The 19,885-nt window shown below is 37.8% G+C and overlaps 1 protein-coding gene across 2 annotated transcripts in view; it reads left to right on the top strand.

Annotated features, from left to right (window-relative positions):
• Nucleotides 1-19,885, top strand: part of LOC119650713 (RNA pseudouridylate synthase domain-containing protein 2) — a 484,992-nt gene that overhangs the window by 428,536 nt on the left and 36,571 nt on the right. For both annotated transcript variants that reach the window (XM_038053723.1, XM_038053722.1), the window contains one exon: nt 8,567-8,656. In XM_038053723.1, the coding sequence (XP_037909651.1) occupies nt 8,567-8,656 (90 nt within the window). The remainder of the gene's footprint in view (nt 1-8,566; nt 8,657-19,885) is intronic.

Below are 19,885 nucleotides of genomic sequence, written 5' to 3'. Positions count from 1 at the left end.
TTAGAATCGAGACGGTGTCTGTCTGTCCGTCTGTCTGTCTGTCTATCTGTCTGTCACACCCGATTTATTCGGAAACGGCTAGACCGATTTTCACGAAAATTGGTGAGAGTATGTAATCTGGTGTTCCCTTTACATGCAGTAAGTGGCGCGATCTTGTGTCAAGTCTAAGGGGGGCTCCCCATACATGTGAATGGACGGTGCAAATTTTTTTTTCACAGAATATAGCCATGTGGGGTATCAAATGAAAGGTCTCAATTAGTATTATACTTTTCGAAACTGGTTTAATATTTGATATTGGGTGAAACATAGGGGAGTGAGGGCTCAAAATATCACCCCCAAAAAGTGTAACAGGTCTCGTTCTCAGAACCTATCCAACCAAAAAATCTGAAAAAAATCACAGTCGTGCATCTCTACGAAATCTAGGCCTCAAAATATATCCGGTTCCGATATCTGCACAAAGTTAATAATAGTATATTTCCACATCTTAGAAATTTACCCGGTACCCCCCCTTATGTTCATCCCAGAAGTACAAAATTTAGCATGCATATAATAAAGGACATAGTGCACAGTTTGGTCAAGTTTGAAGAAAATCCAATTATTACTAACAAAGGTATAGGGGGTAAAACTTTACCATTTTTTGTGAATTTCGTGCACTCTACAACCCGCATGATGTCATCATCACATATCATTTCGTCAATACCACAACGAAATGAGTTGTTATGGATGGGGTCGCAAAGAATTATTTTGTTTTATTTTTTTAATCATTTGTATGTGAATATCAATTACTCCAACCAGACATGTGTGTATGTAGGTATATAGTATATGCGTGCTAATGAGCTTTGCGAGTAGTACCTAATTCAGATAGATATAAGAAGTAAATCGGAAATATGGGTACGATCAATTGATATACGTGCATATATGTGTACAGTATTTGGAAATAGACAGTTTGTTTGTTTAGGGTGAGCGGAATATCTATGGCTGTAATATGTACGTATGTCTCGTAGTTTGGAAAAATATGAAAGATTATGTTGAATTTGTAGTTATACACGGATAGAGAAATGTGCGTTGAAATTTCTTACATAAGATGAACACAAAACCTTTATACCCGAAGCGCAAGCTTCCGGTATTCCGACTTGTTTCTTGTTAATTTTGATGTATGGTTTCCTGCGAGCTGTACGCCCGTGACATCCAGCCTTACGAAGAACCGTTTCAACCGATACGATTTTCCCCAAAACGTTTTGACAAGTCCTGTTATCTAATAATATTTCAGGGGATAATGCATAGAGGCCGTTTATTTTGTTTTTCCTTTGTGACAATGGAGTGAAGTACTATTTTTCACTTTATTTCTAAAGAATAGACAACAATGAAAAATTGAGGGCATGAATTGAATCTTGGTTTTTGTTTTTATTTATGAAAATTCTTTTCCGTGATTAAGGAAAAGGTGCACAGGCGAATACTTTTTTGATACACTGTATATACCTACCTTAACCCTAACCTACCTTAACCTTTAATTTATCAAGAGATTCCTTGGAAGACTCTAGAAGGTGATTTTAAGTGATCTTTCAGAAAACCCCAAATTGGTGAACAACGTTGTCGACAAGAACTTGGTATGTTTATGGTCTTAAGGGTTAAGGGGCTAGGTCACAGTAAACATTTTAAAAAAATGCATCTTCTGTTCTTTTGCTAAATTCATCCTCTATCAACTGACATACTCAAAGGATGAGAGGGGGGGGGAATATCTAAATACTTTTATTTTAAAATATTGACGCATTCCTTCTTTATATGATGCGAGCATACTGAAAACTTCAGACGCGTTTTTTTCGAAACTACATTTTTTAAGTGGGCCGAACTTGCAAGTCGAACATCTTGAGGATAATCTTGACCGATTGACTTGATATTTTGACTATTTATTTGAAACTATATTCTGCATGGAAGTACATAGGATTTTTTACGATATATTGCTTAGTTCTTCTTTTAATAAATAATTCTTAATTTTTAAGTTTTGTAAAAATCGGCATATCGAAAAAAGTGGTCTGGGATTTTCGAAAAAATAGGATCGTCAGAGAAAAGTTATATAGCTTTAAAAAAATATTTTTACTTTGAAATAATCAAGACTGCTTTTCGCTGGTATTATTTATTAACAAGTCTTCTGACTTGTAGCACTGACGAAGGGAACAGGTGGCTGCTGAAATATCGGTATTTGCAAGGGTAATAAATGATACTAGTGAAAAGTAAGTCTTAATTATTTCAAATAATTTAACCACTAGAATCACCGAAAGATTAGACTTAGATCCCGCCGCTACGTTGGCCTAACTACTTAAAAAAGAAATTGTAGTATCCTTTCAGAAAATTTGATCGATATTCTTTTCTTCAAGGTAATCCCCATCGACTATAACGCACTTATGCCAGTGCTTCATCCAATTCTCGAAATATTTTTTATACTCAGTATTTGGCATGTTCATTAGAGACATGTTCAATTTTTCCAACACATCTTCTCGGCTGCTGAAACGCATTTCAAACAGTAATATTTTGACTCAATTGAACAAAAGAAACTGCAGGACACCTAATTAGATGAATGTGGTTGGTGCTATTCGTTGCATGTTTAGACAGTTTCTCTCACGTTGTGCATAAATATAAGTGAAAACTGCATACATGTGTTTTCTGCTTCTGCTCATTTTTAGCACGCCACTCCTTGATGCCGGGATTATGTGTTGCACCTATAAACCCACACCTCGACTCCAATGATGAGTAGAATGAATGTTGAGTCAGACTCAGCCTTGGAAATCATATCTTCCTCTGGCAAAATTTAATACAAAGCCGCTATTTCAAATTCATTTTTTTTTTTGCAATTGTAATTTTTCTATTTGTTAAATTATAAAAAAATCGAAAACACGTACACTGGCAGATGTTGTCAATATTGAAATTTGGCGGGAATGTCAGTTGCAGATATATCAACCTAGGAGCCCCATTTCTTTACAAAAAATATAAGCTTGATCCAGTTATTATTCGTAATTATATGCCAGGTTTGATTCAAGGCTCGATTTTCTCGGCCTTCTATAGTGAAAGTGCTCGGAATCTTATAATTACATAATGTTATCCATATTCGCCACAATCCCTGAAAATTCATATGTAAATTTCCAGTTGTTTGGAACTCCTGGAACGATGAATATTATCTAAAAGGCCAATTGATAGAAGCTGGATGTTATTGTGCATCTCCTCGAAATGTAAAACAAATAAGGTTGAGTGCCTTCCAAAAAGCTGTTCAGCGAAAGGGTGCGAATACCCGACGAACAATCATCACAGAATTTTTATTAGTAAAGTCTTTCCTGCACGATAACAAGCTAGGATAAGTTAGTATAGCGTAATTTTTTACTGTGAGTTAGCTGAGGGTTCTCTACTTCCCGGATCCGGGTACGTATACGAGTTTATGTCTGTACAAGGATACATGCCTGACTTTGTTGTTTTCAGTTTACATTCTACCCTGTATGTTTGAACTGACGACTTTCTGGTTTCAGTACAGAGGAAAAAGCAATTTTTTAGCGCTTTCGAAAATTTCCATATTTATGAGTAAAGTAAAAGGAGAGAAACTCAATGTCTGTCGTCTCTCTAGCGTACATGAGAGGGCGGTTGTTGCTATTTGAGAATTAAACGGCTTTTTATCACTGCTTCGTCTCCTGCGTCTCCCATTCCGGATCACTCCTGTAACAAACTCAACACTTTCTGCGAAACGGAAAGGTTTTCGCAATGAAGTTACACAGACAGCTTTTTATCTGGATATTTGTTATTTGAAATTATTTCGGTATTTTAACAAAGAGGTTTACTTTGGGCGGGGTTTACCTCTGAAATACCATTGTGCTTTTCCGACTGGGGTTACTAGTCTCGAGCATACTGCATTTGCTGCGGTTAAGTGAAGAATCCAGAAGGATTCGCAGAGTACGTGTGAATTTTTTGTTAAGTCTGTTTCGAGAATATTTTCACAGTTGGTGGTGAAATGGATTCATGAGCTGTTATACTCAAATCTAATCTAATTTAATCCAAAATGATTGCATGACTTTTGCGTTTCCCTCAAGGGGATTAAGTTGACTGACTCCAATTTGAAATAGATTTACAAACTTTCCATATTTACTGGGTTATAAGTGCTGCTCCACCAACGGTTTAAATTTCCTTCACCAAACTTGATAAAATAAACTTAACTAATTTTTAGAGATACTCTAGGTAGACTATGTCGTCCCCTTACTTTCCTGCAAGCATTGGAAACTTTCTCGTCATCAGGACCCTACTCGAAGAATTTTCACTCGTTAATGTGGGCTTGGTTGATTCTTTCATGTTATCTCTGATCTTCATAACTGTATATGTCGTTCTGACTTACTGGATAGACCGGTTTAATAAACAGGCATCCAGTTGTTTCTACAAAGCCTTTCAAACGGAAGTTTTCCTCAGTTTTTCGCATGCTCTAGAATTTCGTTAAGAGCCCGAAGCATAGACAGGCCTAGAATACCGGGCTCTTTTCACATTGCAGCAGTGCAAATGCTAACTAAAACGACACTATCTTGCTCTCAAAAACTGTGTTCTATTTCAAGAGGATTTAACTTTTCACTCTATTAATGGACATGTGATGATGTGCGGTTTCACAAAGCCAAGATAGGAGCTATTTGCTCGACTGTCGCCACCACCCCCGACGCTACTGTTCGGCGTGTCATGCCCGCGGCTTAGCAGGGGACGTAAAATTATACTGTTAAAGTGGCGTCATTTATACTGGGGCATAAGTTGGAAAGTAATTTATCGCTCATGTAATTAATTCGTTTTTACTGCTAAAATCGCTCCACTACACCTCTATTACACGCAAAGTGAAATGTAAGCGAAAGAAGGTGCAGGGAATAGGGTGGGTGCTTTTCTCATAAATGGTGCGAAGGTTCCCTTAATTAACATACACGTCGTCGCAAGCTCTCTTTACTGCTTGTGATAATAAAGTCCTCCTGGAAATTTTCTGAGAAAATTCATCTATAGCGTGACACAGCGAACTACTGGAAGCAGGTAGGGAAAAATGAGACAGACGTAATTGAAATGAAAGGTAATTTCCTAACCGCACGTACAACATATCCTGTTGAAATACTGAGAATCCTTGCACAGATAGACCACAGCGATGAAGGAAAAGTGTAGGAGCCGGCGACTGGGCGAGGGAATGCTGTCCCATTTTTTGTGGCCTTCTGAAAAATGTGCCCCAGCGACAAGTTGTTGAAGCAGCCTGAACGACGGGATCTAACTCCGAAATAGAGATGTACTCGTACATACATATCTGCACAGCTTAGAAATCTGCTACGTACGGTCCCGCTTTTCATTTAAACTGAGCCCTAGATTTAACGAGTAGCAAACAGCGGGCAAACGCTCACAATAAATTCACGCTTTGAAATTTAATGAAAGGCGTCACTCCCGGGAGACGATTCGCTGGCAGCGTGAGGGTTAAAAATATCTGCGTGCAATTACGATGGGAAACATTGTGGCAAATTTTCCCATTAAGATTTTCACTTTTGTGGATGTGGAGACAATTTCCAACAAATGTCGCCAACGGAAAAGAAGCTTTAATTATATGTAAAAGTACATAATAAACAAAGAAGTACATACAATGAACAGTGGGGAGTTTTTCGGTGTAGTACATTCCTGAGATAAGAGAATGAAGATTAGGCAAGTCATTTAGGGTTTTGTAGAAATTACAAAAGCACATTAAAATCACTTCTGTGTCGGTCCTGCTTTGTTCTCGGAACAGCTGAGGCTCCTGCTATGAAAGCTGTTCTTTACATTGAGTGTATAGATCCAGGCCATCGTAGTTTAAAGGAAGAGGGTGGTTGTGGAAGTATATAATTAAAACGTTTGATTAATACGTAGGCGTCGTAAATCCGGTTGTGCTAGAAGGTTAGATGGGCAGACTTCTTTGAGGGGTTTGCCTTTTGAAATGATCCTTTTTAGATATGGCTGTAAATTTCTTGGCGCGTGATGGCCGGAGTTAGATGCAACAAGTTTAATGTTAGCTGAAGTTTACACAAATGTAATAAAGGCGAAAATGACCAGTTCGGCGATTTCAGGCTTTCAATTTGTTTACAGAAAACATTAAGATTGAATATTCAGCGTATTTTCGTATATTTGATTCTTTGGTTAATAATTACTGATAAACATAACTTGTTTAGTACAGAAACTTAGTCTAGGGTACAATAGCTTACTTACTTAAATTATGGTAGCAATGGGGAGGATAGCTATTTTTTCCGTAAAAATGTCTAATATACAATAAAACAACACCCAAAATTTAATATAATTTTCGGTTAAATTTCCAATCGTTAAGTGCCATATACTAGGAGGGAATTGAAGTTGTATACGTATCTAAGTATTGTTTTTTTATCAATTAGGATTGGGTTGAAGAGTTATTGTAAAGACAAAGTGTGTATCTTTGTTTGACGATTAAAATATTGTAGCTCGTCCGACGAATCGGGCATTATCCAAAGTAAACTTACAAATTTAGAAATTGGATAAAGTGAAATTCGATATTTATGTTGTTATTCTGTTAAGGGAAAGTCGCACCGTTAAAATAAATTTTTTTTTCTATTTATTTAAGATCTATCTAAAACTAAGCTACGTTAAAAATTGAACATTTAAGGTGCCCTTGTTGCATTAAAATTCACTTGTCGCCATATGTCTGCTATTAGGCCGGCCTTCTAGTTATACCTGAACAGTCCCCAGTTGACCGGCGGCCGGATCGGGTATGGGATTCGGCTGGTCGGTCAGTTTGGACTGTTCAAGTGACCGGTGCCCGAATGAGAAACGATTCGGCCATCCGGTAAGTCGGAAAACAGTTCGGGCTAATCGGCACTGGATGGACTACTGCACTAGGCCGATGTATCTTCATCCCTGGAAAACATTTCGCAAATTTTCGATGGCCAGAGTTGAATTGAGGATGCTCTCCGGCTTGTCGGTACGTGTGTGGCGCTGTAAGTCCACCGGGCATTCGGATGGACTGTGGACTGTTCAGGCGTGACTGACAGGCCTGTCTGATCGTATGGCCGGCTTTAGACTTGTTAGCGTTGTTCGTACTAATTCGGACAATCCAATGATCTTTGTCGCCATGCAACACGATTATTATTATGATCACATTGTTACCGTTAAACAACTTTATAGTCGATGACGGTTAGTCTCTTTCTTCCTTCTTAAAAAATGTTATCTATCAGCTTTCAATTTTCCTACGATGTGCTTGTTAAGGCCCTATTACATAATAGCCCATTTTTTTCACGTACCTTACCAATCTTAAAGATGGAAAACCATTATCAAAGTACAATTTTATGGCGTTATTGGGTGGAAACGTACTCAGCTCAATTAAGATTAGAACTACGCCATCTTCTAATGCAATTTATTGTTTTTTTCTCAATATACAAAGGGAAATTTTTCATGTATTAATCCGAATAAATTCGCTTTCAAACCTTACGTTTCTTTTACTGCTTCCCCATTTTCATAGGCTAATTACTTGCAGTCTTAACATTAGCTAAATTTGTGGTAATCATTGCGGTTTGGTAGTCTCTCAAATTTCGTCTGAGATTTTTTTTTTTCAGAGGAATTCCTACTTTCGTAATTTGTACAGTCGGGAGCTGCTTATCTCAATTCTCCCCCCCTACAAATTGAATCTGTGCTGATTTGGGGAATATATTGACGGGACAGGTGTAACACTACCTTAGATAGCTTAACTAGTTCAGAAGTCGCTGAAAGCGCCCGTATCTTTTCACGAGTGCTTATTCACAATTTTCCCCATTGTATTTGGAAAACGGCAAATTTTTTAATCCACTCCATAAGCTGATAGCCTTTAGGTTGTTTTCACTTGTCCAGCTAATCAGCTGCCCAACCAATGAACTGGTCTGGGCCAAGTTCCTGATTCCATAGACCGCGGCTTTGAAATTCCAAATTGAATGGAGACACAGCAAAACCAACAACTTCCAAAAAAAAAAAAAAATGCAAATGCCGCAAAGCCTGTAGTGTCCACGGCTTTACTAGATTTGTTAGGCTAAACAGTTTTGTTGAATCTGTACAGAACCATAAATGCATCTTCTTGTTAATATTTAACATTTTCCTGTTAATAACAGGATTCGCACTCAAATTTCCTGTACTGGTAATTTTTTTAATAAGCCTGGTAGGTGAACGTGGATTCTCAAAAAAATTAAGCTACATTTTCTTCTTCTTCTTCAGGATTTGTCCCGTTCAGAGGCGGAGCCGATCAGTTTTGATTGGTTGTGTCATTTTTTTCGGTTTGAAATTCAGTTGTTATTCATATTCTGTATGTGAATGTGTTGCAAGACGTGATCATTCCAGGTTTGGGCAGGTTGGTTGGGATCAGCTTTGTTATGGGACGCCAAAAAAGAGACACAAAGTGGTTTCAAACATCAATAAGTATTTATTATACTATTTTCATTTTCTTGTATCCGATATAAAAATAGAGATGGAGTTATATTAAATTGGCTTTCTAATTTACTTAAAAATTTCCGATTAACAGCTACTGTAAGGAAGGGAATAACACCATTTTTCTTTTTTTCAGGCACTTATACAGGATAAGGATAAAACAAAATTAGTAACAACAGAGAAAAGGAAAGCAGATGAGTCGGATCAAATAAAGGATTTGAAAAAGGTAATTTTGAAAATTATGTCTGGTTTTGTTTTAATTATTAAGGGGAAGTCCATTTTGCTAAGTGTGAAGATAAATATGTATCTTCAACTCATATATTTTAAAATATTTTGACGTGTGCAAAGCGCAGTAAAGCTGTAGTAAAATATACGCCCCCAGAGGATCATGACATAATTCTTAAGTCCTTTCGCTCAGGTAATTTATCTCCTCTTGAAAATTTATAATTTGCCATCGGTATAAAAATTGCTCAAATAGCAGAATAGTTTGAAAGAATACAATTCATTTAGAGGAAATATATAGGGTGCGGCAACATAACTTCCTTTTTTAAAATGCGCGCCACTCAGTTAGTTAATGTCATAGCGGAGCGCTAGTGGTGTCGTTCAAGAGGGGATACTGTAAAGTTTTGTCCCGACACGGTTCAGTCGCCATCATGCGTTGGAATAGTGAGGAGCGTGCCTTTGCCGTTGAGGTTTACTTTTCAAGCGGATGTTCGGTTATTGCAACACAGCGTGCATTTCGGAATCGCTTTAATTTAGCCCCGTTGGCTCCCGTCGCAGACCGCAAATCAATTGTTACATGGGTCACTACATTCAGACAAACTGCAAGTGCGACAAAAGGAAGAACTGGAGTTCCTCGGCCCGTTAGATCACCTGAGAACATTGAAGCAGTGAGAGCGTCAATGTTGCGATCGCCACGGCGTTCTGCGCGCAAACACGCATCTGCCCTTGGACTATCCGATCGTTCTGTGAGAAGGATTCTTCGTGACGATCTTCATTTTCATCCCTATAAGATGGCGATAGTGCAGGAACTTTCAGAACGTGACTTCAATTCTCGGATGAACGCGTGTGAGCTTCTTCTTGATGTCGTTCCCGAGGGTGCTATTGTTTTTTTTAGCGATGAAGCCCATTTTAATTTGTGTGGGTCGGTTAACAAACAAAACATGCGCTACTGGGCTGACACCAACCCTCGAGAATTGCATCAAAAGCCTTTGCATTCACCCAAAGTCATAGTGTGGTTGTGCAATTTCCTCAGCTGGAATTATTGGTCCCTGGAAGGAGGAAAATGAGGTTACAGTGACAGTGAATTCGGAACGATATGTAAACATGCTACACAATTTTTTTTCCCACGGCTAGAAAATTTGGATTTGGGGAACACTTGGTTCCAATAAGACGGTGCAACAGCACACACTTCAAGAGCATCGATGGCTGTTTTCAGGGAACACTTTCCAGAGCGCCTTATCTCACACTACAAGATTTGAAGGCCAACATCCAGGAAGAAATTGCCAACATAACACCTGCTTTGCTAACAAGAGTCATGACAAACGCCAGAAATCGCTTTACGCAATGTATGGAGAATGGGGGACGTCACCTAACAGATTTGATCTTCAAAACAATGTAAATAAAAACTTTAGACATGTACCTACATTATGAAAAATAAATAAATATTTTCCGATGCATACAACAGTTTTTATTGAGTTTTGAAAAAAAAAGTTATGCTGCCGCACCCTGTATATACGTCCAATTAATTACAGCTTCAATTTTCGGATGTTTTTCCAACATCAGCACATTTTGAAGTTGTTGAATGTTGAATTCGTCTTAGTGAAATACATCTATATATAGATACTGTGAGTTCATGGCGAAGCTTCTTCTTCCATCAAATTGAAGAATAGATCGTTTCACTACAAACCTAAACCGTACATATATAACTGTTTTTACAATAGAGGTTCGCATCATTCGATACAATTCGTAACAACCATCACCAACTAGGGTTTAGAGTCTGACTAGGAAATAGTGTCTCATAAGTTGCCTGTGAAGCCATGATGTAAATTTTTGAAACAAAACTTTCTTCTTTGACCTTGGTTCCGTTCGGTAGGGTGCTTGGTTCATTTGAATAAGATTCCGTTTTTCCCCATCCCCTTCATGGTCGTAAGTATCGTCAGGGGTTCGAGGGATTGTCAAGTATATCAAGCTATCGCTGGTTTTCTCGGCGTTTGGCTCGTTTCGCAATGACTTGGAAGTTCAGATCTATTGTCAGGGCTTTATGTTTAGTAAAGGTCCAAAGGTGTTTTTCCCATTTTAAATGATGACAAAACTGCCAGGAGGTCTTTCACACAAAAGCATATTACAAATTGTCCAGAAGGATGATGCAATGGCAAAGGAATGTAACAACTGGGTGGAGCATATACTGCCAACTATCGAGGATTCTCGAATTTGTCTTGTGCAATCATTCCGAACTCCAATCTTCCCATCACGAACAGACTTGAACCCAGTGATACAATATTAAAGAAATAGCTTCAAACCGGAGCCACATACGTAAACGTTTTAATATCCAATGTTGAAGAGGAGCATTGCGTTAATAGCAGTGAAACTTAGCAATCTCCAAACCATTTCATAAACTTTATGCGAGTGACAATGCAGGAACTAATTCAAAACTAATCGGAAATGGCGCAAGTTTTACCTAGTAAATAACAGGCCGACTACTGCAAAATCTCCGACCTTATCGATTTTGGAATTACCAAAACTATTCGCCGAAAAACAATTTCAGTTGAATCATGTTACCTGTTTTCATCAGATCACCCTCCGGTTGTCATACATATGTTCGACGAGTGTTCTAGAGAAAGCGAGTCCAGAACTCTAACGCGTAAATATACAAACTGGTTAAAATTGAAGAAAAACGAAGTGTGATAGAAAATTAGCCATTAAAAGTTTCAAAAACAACTTGTACCTAGTCACACGACTATCCATAAGACAAAATAAAGAGTACTCGATTGACGCAAGCTCTCAACACATATCCTAAAAATGATCTTCAAAAAAGAAAATTTGAGACGTATGTACATGACAAACACATCATTCCCAGAGGTTAAATGTTGAACTGAACTGGAAGGTGACAAACAGCGTCCGAAACTATCTTAGAGATTCAAACGTGGCAGCGAGTACCGACTATTCTCTTTGGAAAGCTTGTGGAAACCGAGACCGAATAAACAAGTATCACCCTTGTGCCTAGAGGTCGCTGACTGCGCCCACAATGATGCTGAAAACAGTTCTGCACTCGCGAACTATATTTTTACATTTAATTAGGTGAAAAACAAAGTTCAACTTCCACTTTCCACCTCCACCTTTCGCAGACTTTTCACAAAGAAGTACATCCTAAGACTATTCTATCAAAACAGGAAGCGTACTAGGGCTATTAGTGTGTCTATATGTTCCCGATCTGCCTATTGACGATAATCTGCTATATCCATATGTGTCTATGACTCTAATTGCCTGTGGATGCTTCCAGGTTTCAAAGGGAAGCAAGATCTGTCACGTTATGTTCATTTTAAATCGGGAAACGTATCCGCCCGTTTCGTTAATTAATACCACCAAGTCAGATATCGTAGCTTTCATCTCGAACGCTATGTTATTTGGAAAAGACACATCGCAGCTACTAAAAGTGAAAGGTATCTACTATCAGTTAATCAACTGAAATTCTAACTTAATAGTGGACAACAGGGCACTTTTGTACAAGTCATTGGTTAAACCAATTTGGGCCTGTCGATTTCAGTTCTATGGTACATTGAAAAATTTCTCACATCAAATTGTTCCAGCAAACGCATTTGAGGATCCTTCGAATTATAGCAAATATACCTTAGTTTATCAAAAACATTAGTTTATATCGAGATTTAGAGGAGGAGAGGAGTATTCTTCCCGTAGATGACGAAATACTTAGTCAAATTAAGAAATATCGATAAAAACTGAAAACTGATCATTAAATTATTCGTGCTAGGGCATTAATAAATGATTTTCATTAAGATGATTAAGATGATTAATGTAACCTTCATAATTATACCTAGAATACCACTCAAGTCAGCTATAGAAGAATCAAAAATCCTAAACATTAATCAGTAGTAGTAGTAGTAGTAGTTTTAGTCTGTAAAATTAGGTCGAATATTGCCAGTGCTGCCAAAATAATAATAATCGTTTGTGCAAGAATCCATATTGGATCAGCGCATTGAAGTGTGTTAGAGCACTTCATTCAAGACCGAAACGGTACACTACAGTACGCTGTACTCTGGTTTGACTCAGGTACGCATCCACAGCTGAGTCGACTGGTACCCTACATCCAGTTTTGTCAAAATAGTAGACAGAATAATAAACCAAATTGTAAACCGTAAAAACATATACTGACCCTTATCAACTGGTTATCAAATTGCTTGACTGCTTTGAATGCGTTGCAGAAACTCTGTTAGCCGGCAATGCCGACACCATATTCAGTGCGTGAGTTACTAAAATAGATGAGTTGATCTCCTATGGAAATCTCGCCAGGAGGGATAAGATAGGATTAATTATAATGGCATCACCACACCTCAGAAAAGCACTGGGTACACTATTTTAAATTCTCTCTTTTACCTAGGCTTGGATCAGCATGCTATCCAGCACACTTAAGGTAATTGTACCGTGCAAGTTAGTAAAAATTACACAGAATCGAATTTCTTTCTCAGCGATCTTGTTACCTATGGCGTTGAAACTTTTTACTAAACATTGTTTTAGCCTTCTAGACTAACAACGAATTTGCCTTGAGTTTTAAAGTTTTGTGTAAAACAAAACTTTACTAAAATCGATTGCAAAGACAAATTTCTTTTCACCTAGTGTACGCGTATACCCGGCATCAAATGAAAGGTTTCGATCAGTACTATCACAAATAGATTAGTTTTGATTAGTTTTGATGTAAATTGTAAAATGATTGAAAGGGGGGTAAAACTATGCAAACTTAAAGCGTGACAAGACTCATTTTGGAAAACTACCCAAACTAACAATCTGAAAAAAAATCAGAGCCATGTACTAGTATGAAATCTAGGCCTCAAAAATGTCTTATTCTGATATTAGCTCAAATCAAATTAATAATAGTTTTGAACTTGATTGGGAAACCTCCCTTAGGTTCGTCCTAGGTTGACCAAGCAGCATAGAGGACAGTATCGTGCAAAATACTGTTACGTGAAAACTAGCTATTTTCGTTCTGTTTAAAACAAAACCTTATTAAAAGTGGTTTACTGTCTGGCTGTCTCTCTGTTCATTCGTTTGTCTGTCTGTTTGTGACAGCTACATATTGATTGATATTGATATAAAAAGTTCGGTAGAAAGGTGGGACCTGTGAAAACTCTCGCATGCAGTGAGCAGCATAATTCCATACCGAGTTTAAGGGAGGTTCGTTCCTATGCATGTAAAAGGTCAGCATTAGTTTCGACTTTGGTTGCAAAGAGGATGAGTGCGGGAATACGAAAAGACTCACTTACTTCAAGATATATAGTAGTCCTTGCGTAAGGTATATAGGCTTCAAAATACACTCCTTATCGATATCTGGTTAAATAAAGTTAATAATAGTATATTACCGTATTAATTATAAGTATATTTCTTGAAAATTCACTGGGAATTTATCCTAAAATCTTCCATTAATATAGGCTATACTGCAGTGCATGATACTACCAAGTTCAGTAGAAATCGGACTATTACTAACAGAGGACAAAATTCTGTGCGAATTTCTTGCATTCGAAGACGTTAAAGTCAGTATCATAGTAAAGTGAATGATTTTACAAATTAAATGCACAAACATGACGAGCTAGGTATACGTGGGGCGAATGCTCATTCAAATATGCTTCTATAAGCAGTACACAAAACCTTTCATATTTGAAGCGTTCAGCTTCCGGTTTCCCTACTTGTTTATATCACATTTACTAATAATGTTGAACTCCTAGTGTGACACTTATGTAATTATCTACTTACTATTAATAAGTTTATTTGAGTAGATGTCGGAATGGGACATATTTTGAGGCTTTCATATAAGCGCACCATCCTGACGTTTTTCGTTGGGTAGTGGGTTGAATAGTGTCCGAAAATGAGTCCTGTCTCACTCACACTTTACAATTTACGTCAAAATCAATATCAGATTCGGAAAGTACTAATCGAGACCTTTCATTTGATGAATATATTCAATGAAAAAAAAATTTTGATTGATTGATGAATCTTCTGCGCTGGATCATACAAAAGTAGTCGATATACTCCGGCTCCTCTACGTGCTGCGTTACTTTTTTGGACAAACGGGCTTCCTGCGAAGCAGTTTTTCGGGTATTTTGATCCTCTCTTCATTTTTTGTACCGCGTAGGATTTAAAGCCAATTGGGCAGCCCATTATGTCTAGAATGTTTCACAGAGTCACCCGCCCTTCATTGAACCCGGCCAGTAAAATGCGCATACCCAATCCGTTTTGTTAAAATACTTGCGTCGTTGCCCAATTTTTCAAAAACAGGTTTAATATGTTCCTGCTCCTTTAAACTAAGAGCTGGCTATCTGTATCTCTATCCCTTTCTTCGCCTGCTGGTCAATATATACCCCATTCTATATTGCCGTACTGTTGCTTGTGTTGCATTGCCTTAGTTACTGGCACCTGCGTGAAATCGAAGAAGCGCGCATATTTCTTTCGAATCGAAAACTGTAAAAAGAAAAAACGGTTTTCCAAATGATTTTCACGGTACTAGTATCTTAAACTAAGTATGCCTTTTTACTTTTAATACTTGTTATAATTTAATATTTAGTCAGTTGACGATGACGTACCCATTTCGGTAGCCAGCAGTAAAATGTTCCTGAATAGTATGTTAATACTAAAAATAGGTTTCGAAACCAATCATTGAGAAAAATTTGTCTTAAATCCTTCTGTAGAATCTCAAGCGGAAATGTTGTTTTCGTTGGTTCTTCTTCATTCAAATTTGAATTTTTAGTGCTGCACGTTATGGAATTTCGACATTGAAATATCTCAATGTTAAAGGGGATTGTCGACTAAATTGTATCCACGTGGGTAGCATGGATGTATATTATCTTGCAACCTTACGAAATATACCAATCTTTGGTCAGAGATTGGATTGGATGGCTTCGCATACCGGCCTTTACATCTGCCTAAGGTTAGGTAAGATGTATAAATGAAAAACGGTAAATTCTTCATTTAAAGTAACTTTCCCGACTCTAGCTCTGAAATTCATATTTGACATCAAGACAATTATGTCTTTGGAAAATTGATAAATGTCGCTTTGCATTCTTGGGCTTAAATTATAAACTTAAAGAATGGCATGCGTTTTCAGTGATTCTTACCGCAGGTTCGAAATCATATCGTAATGGCGAACTCCTGGTGATATTTAACAGACGACTACAAGTGTATAGACGGTTCGCTAGTAACAATAATTAATATACCAGTATTTTCCAGAGTACCTAATATTCTACATCCCAAACATTAGGATTAAGGATGTTATGCTATTTTGTTAGCCGTCGGTGTAAAACATATTTACTTTTAAAAGCCTCGTGAGTTCACAAGATAATGTAATAGAAGAAGTTTGCTGGGTTTCATGTGGGCGAAACACATAGTTAGGAAAGTTTCCAAATTGACATCTTCCATTATTCCACTCATGTACCCTGGTTCACTGGTTTGTGTGTCTATAAGAATGTATATTCGTTCTGAAGGAATACTTGGATGGAAAGTTAAATTTAAATTTTATGGGTTCAAAGAAACTCAGCCAGCTAATCTCTCCCTTCTTCCCTCTGATACGAGAGACCACTTCGAAGATACAAATTCCTAAAATTGAGGGGGATGCGGCTCAATTCGAGCATGGCTATATCGTTCCCTTCCTGGTCGCAATTTTTTTTTCATTTTCCAATATATTCCGTTGACTTGAAATTCATGATTGCGTTGAAGCGCGTTATTGCAAATATCCCATTCCGTATTCTCTTGCACTCTTGTCCGTATTTATTGCATCGTGGCTGCTCGGTTGATGTCATATGTGTTTGCTTATCAAAGGGCAAGCAAAGGTCTCATCAGTCTGGATACAGTATGAAAAGTAAAGGCAACAGATTCAACAAATGCAAAATTTTACCAGTTCCATTTGACTGAAGATGATTCCGACGCCCTTCGTTGAACTCGAGCTATCTATGCAATTAGCCAACCAGTTCATATGATTAATCAGGCCTGCCATGATCCGGCCCGGGAGAGTCAATTCAGTGGATATTGTGTTGTCCCGATATGTAGTATTTTCGACCCAGTGGTCAATCTAATCAATAATATTGGAATATGAGCGTGGACGACAGAATGTTTACCCCACTGGCTTTGTGGCGAGCACAATTCGAGCAAGTGGGCCGTGAAAATTGGTATAAAGGTGCGATGTTCCTTGCCGATACAGAGCCACCTTTTGATGGTTGACGCTGATTTTGACCGGTGACGTGCTATTATGATTATTTGCACAATGGGCAGCTCTGTATACAGGGAATTATGCACAATGGTGATGCTTTTATTATGCTAAGCTTTAAATCAAACATTAGTTTTATTCAGTTGCTTTGTAGTCTAGTTCCGCAGCAAGAGGCAAAATGACAGGCAGGCAACATTAACACTTGCACTTACGCGACATTCTTCCTCGTCTCAATTTCCATATTCTCGTTGAAAATCACGCCATGCAAATTTAATTCACTCATTTTCCTATGATGACGAAAAATTGTTCCATCGTCCTTTCAATTTATGTCGCATCCAATTTGTTTAATGTAGCGAAAATGATGCAAAAATTATAGACTGCGAAAATTTAACGAGGAGAATCGAAAATTGAACATTCCGGAGACAGTCTCTGGAAGAAGGGACCCCTACATCTGAACTATTCAGTTAACAACGTTTCAACGTCAAGTGGCTATGTATTATGCATATGAGTGTATGCATCGTTGAGAAAGGCACTGAGAAAGTTTAAGATTTCGCTGCTACCCAGAAGCCAATTTGAGAAAGAGGGCGAAGTAAAAATCCGCGTGATAAACACAAAGTAATGGGTTGGCAAATTACCAGGAGATAAGATATTCTTAAACTTTTACTACGACCTTGTTGATGGTAAGTGAGTAATATATAGTATTTTTCATTATATTACTTTCTATCAGCGCAGCGTCCCATTGCCACGTGTCTGATCTGTACATTTGGATTGGCAATACAAATCCAAAAAGCTCGATGAAGCTAGAGTGTGGAACCCTTAGTGTCTTCGGTATTAGTTTCCAGTCCGACCCTCCATGACTTTTTCTCATTGTTCTGTTCTGCTTCTGTGAACCGCAAGCAAATCATCAATCATAAAAATAAATAATCTCAGTATCAGAACACACCTTTGACCGCTTCCACTTACTCAATCAGTGAAAACGGCTAGCTAAGTGTTGATGAACCAAATGCAGGGAATTTTTCCAGCTTTCAGGTAATTCGCAATCAAATGCGGATACTTAACTCTGCAAAAAAGGCATTACTGGCCGATTTGATTTGAATTTTGCCAAACACAGCTCCTATTCGTTTATCCGTCTTGCTTTTGAATCAGGACTAAGGCTGAAGAAGAAGAAAATTCGTCCATCCATTTGATCAGGAACTTTATCTAATATAGTGAGATTTACAATCTGGGTAAAGGGTTTCTTTTGACTGTTGAGTTGTAAAGTTAAAACTGTGAAACTTAACCTAATAATATTTTATTATGCTGTTGATAATGGAGACCTGGAGGAAAGATTTCAACAGCCCCCAATCTTTATTATTGATTTTTTTAAATAGGTTTGGGGGCGGAAGGTGGGTTTTGGATGATTTGAGTAGAGGGAAATATTGGACAAGTGACGGCCTACATAGAGAATTACTCTACCTTCGTTGTTGAAAAAGCGGTTATCACTTCTATAGAAAAAGAGGATCTGTGATTATAGATTCGAATTGACGCCATCGATGTGTGTTTTAGAGGGTTTTTTCGAGGATATATACTTCGTACCATCGTTCATTTTAAATATTCCGGTACTGTGCTGTGGACATCTGGTGGAATGACTTAAGTAGAGTTTAAGTGACGGTAATGTAAATAAGCGAATAAATCGTATCAATCAGAATATAATAAGTATGTGGTTAATTGGATAGATTCCCGAATTGAAAATTACCTTCTAAATTTTCATTATCCGAAATTATATTTTTAACTGAAGTTTTGATTTTATATTCAGTAGGATCTGATAATGTTGCATTATTCCATAAGCGAGGGTATATGTAGTGCGATCCTTCCTATTTGTTGCAGAAGCTTGGTATCAAATAGCGATCAGCAGGAATATACAACATCATCATTCTCAAGTTTTCACCTTTTTGACAGATGCAACTGGTATTGTGTTTTACACGAGTAGACACACGTCAGTCTGTGGATTTGCAGCAACTTGGAAAGGTGAAAAAGTTCGACAAATGGGTTGCGCCCTTATAGAGCAAAACGTGGCGTTTTGAATGGAAATTCTTTACTCTCCCGCAACAGAAACGGTCCCTTTTTGCACAGAATTGTGATATGTGATGAAAAGTGGATATTATACGACAATCGTCGCAGATCAGTACAATGGCTAGGTGTTGATAAGCCAGCGAAGCTTATGCCGAAACCGAAGAAGATAATGGTGACTGTTTGGTGGTCTATAGCTGGGATTATCCACTATTCACTTTTGTTACCTGGAGAAACGATAAATAGACAGAAATACAGTGCCCAACTCGAGGAAATGCACCAAAAATTGAGTATTCAACGGCCGAGATTGGTCAACAGAGATGGTGTGATACTCCTTTGCGACAATGCACGACCTCAAGAATCCAGAACAACGGTTCAAAAGTTGCAGTATGAGACTCTGCCTCATCCACCATATTCACCGGACCTTTCGCCAACCGACTACCACTTTTTTAAGCATTTAAGCATTCTGCAAATTTTGTCAGCGGTACGATTCTTCGTACTGGATCTTATGTTCTTAGTCTTGTTTATGTACAATATTTTTCTGTTTCAACGGTTATTAATGATCGGCATCAAACCATTCAAATCTTCTCTCCGCGGTTAAAAAATCCAGCTGGTTTCCCTTCTCATCAACATTGCCGTTTTGCTGACGCTGGTTTTGTGTGTAGGATATGATGTTTGAATGTTCAGACATTGAGACGTTTTCTCATGGTAGGACTTTTTAATATTAACCCTAATGAGATGAAAGGCTAACATTTTCGTATTTATCCAGTACCGATATTTTTAGCGAAATAGTGGTCGCTGTCGCAATTCGCCAACGGTAAAATGTTGCTTGGTTTATTGTATGTCTTTCCAAAACCATGGACTCTAATAATACCATAATATCCTTTCCTAATATAGCGCTAAAGTCATTGAAAATATAGATAGGTATTCAAATACTAATTTAAGGCGGCTATGAAATTTGTTTTTAATTGTGATTTTCGT

The sequence above is a fragment of the Hermetia illucens genome, chromosome 3 (genome assembly GCF_905115235.1).
Source record: "Hermetia illucens chromosome 3, iHerIll2.2.curated.20191125, whole genome shotgun sequence".
Lineage (NCBI taxonomy): Eukaryota > Metazoa > Arthropoda > Insecta > Diptera > Stratiomyidae > Hermetia > Hermetia illucens.
This window is presented reverse-complemented; position numbering and strand designations above follow the sequence as displayed.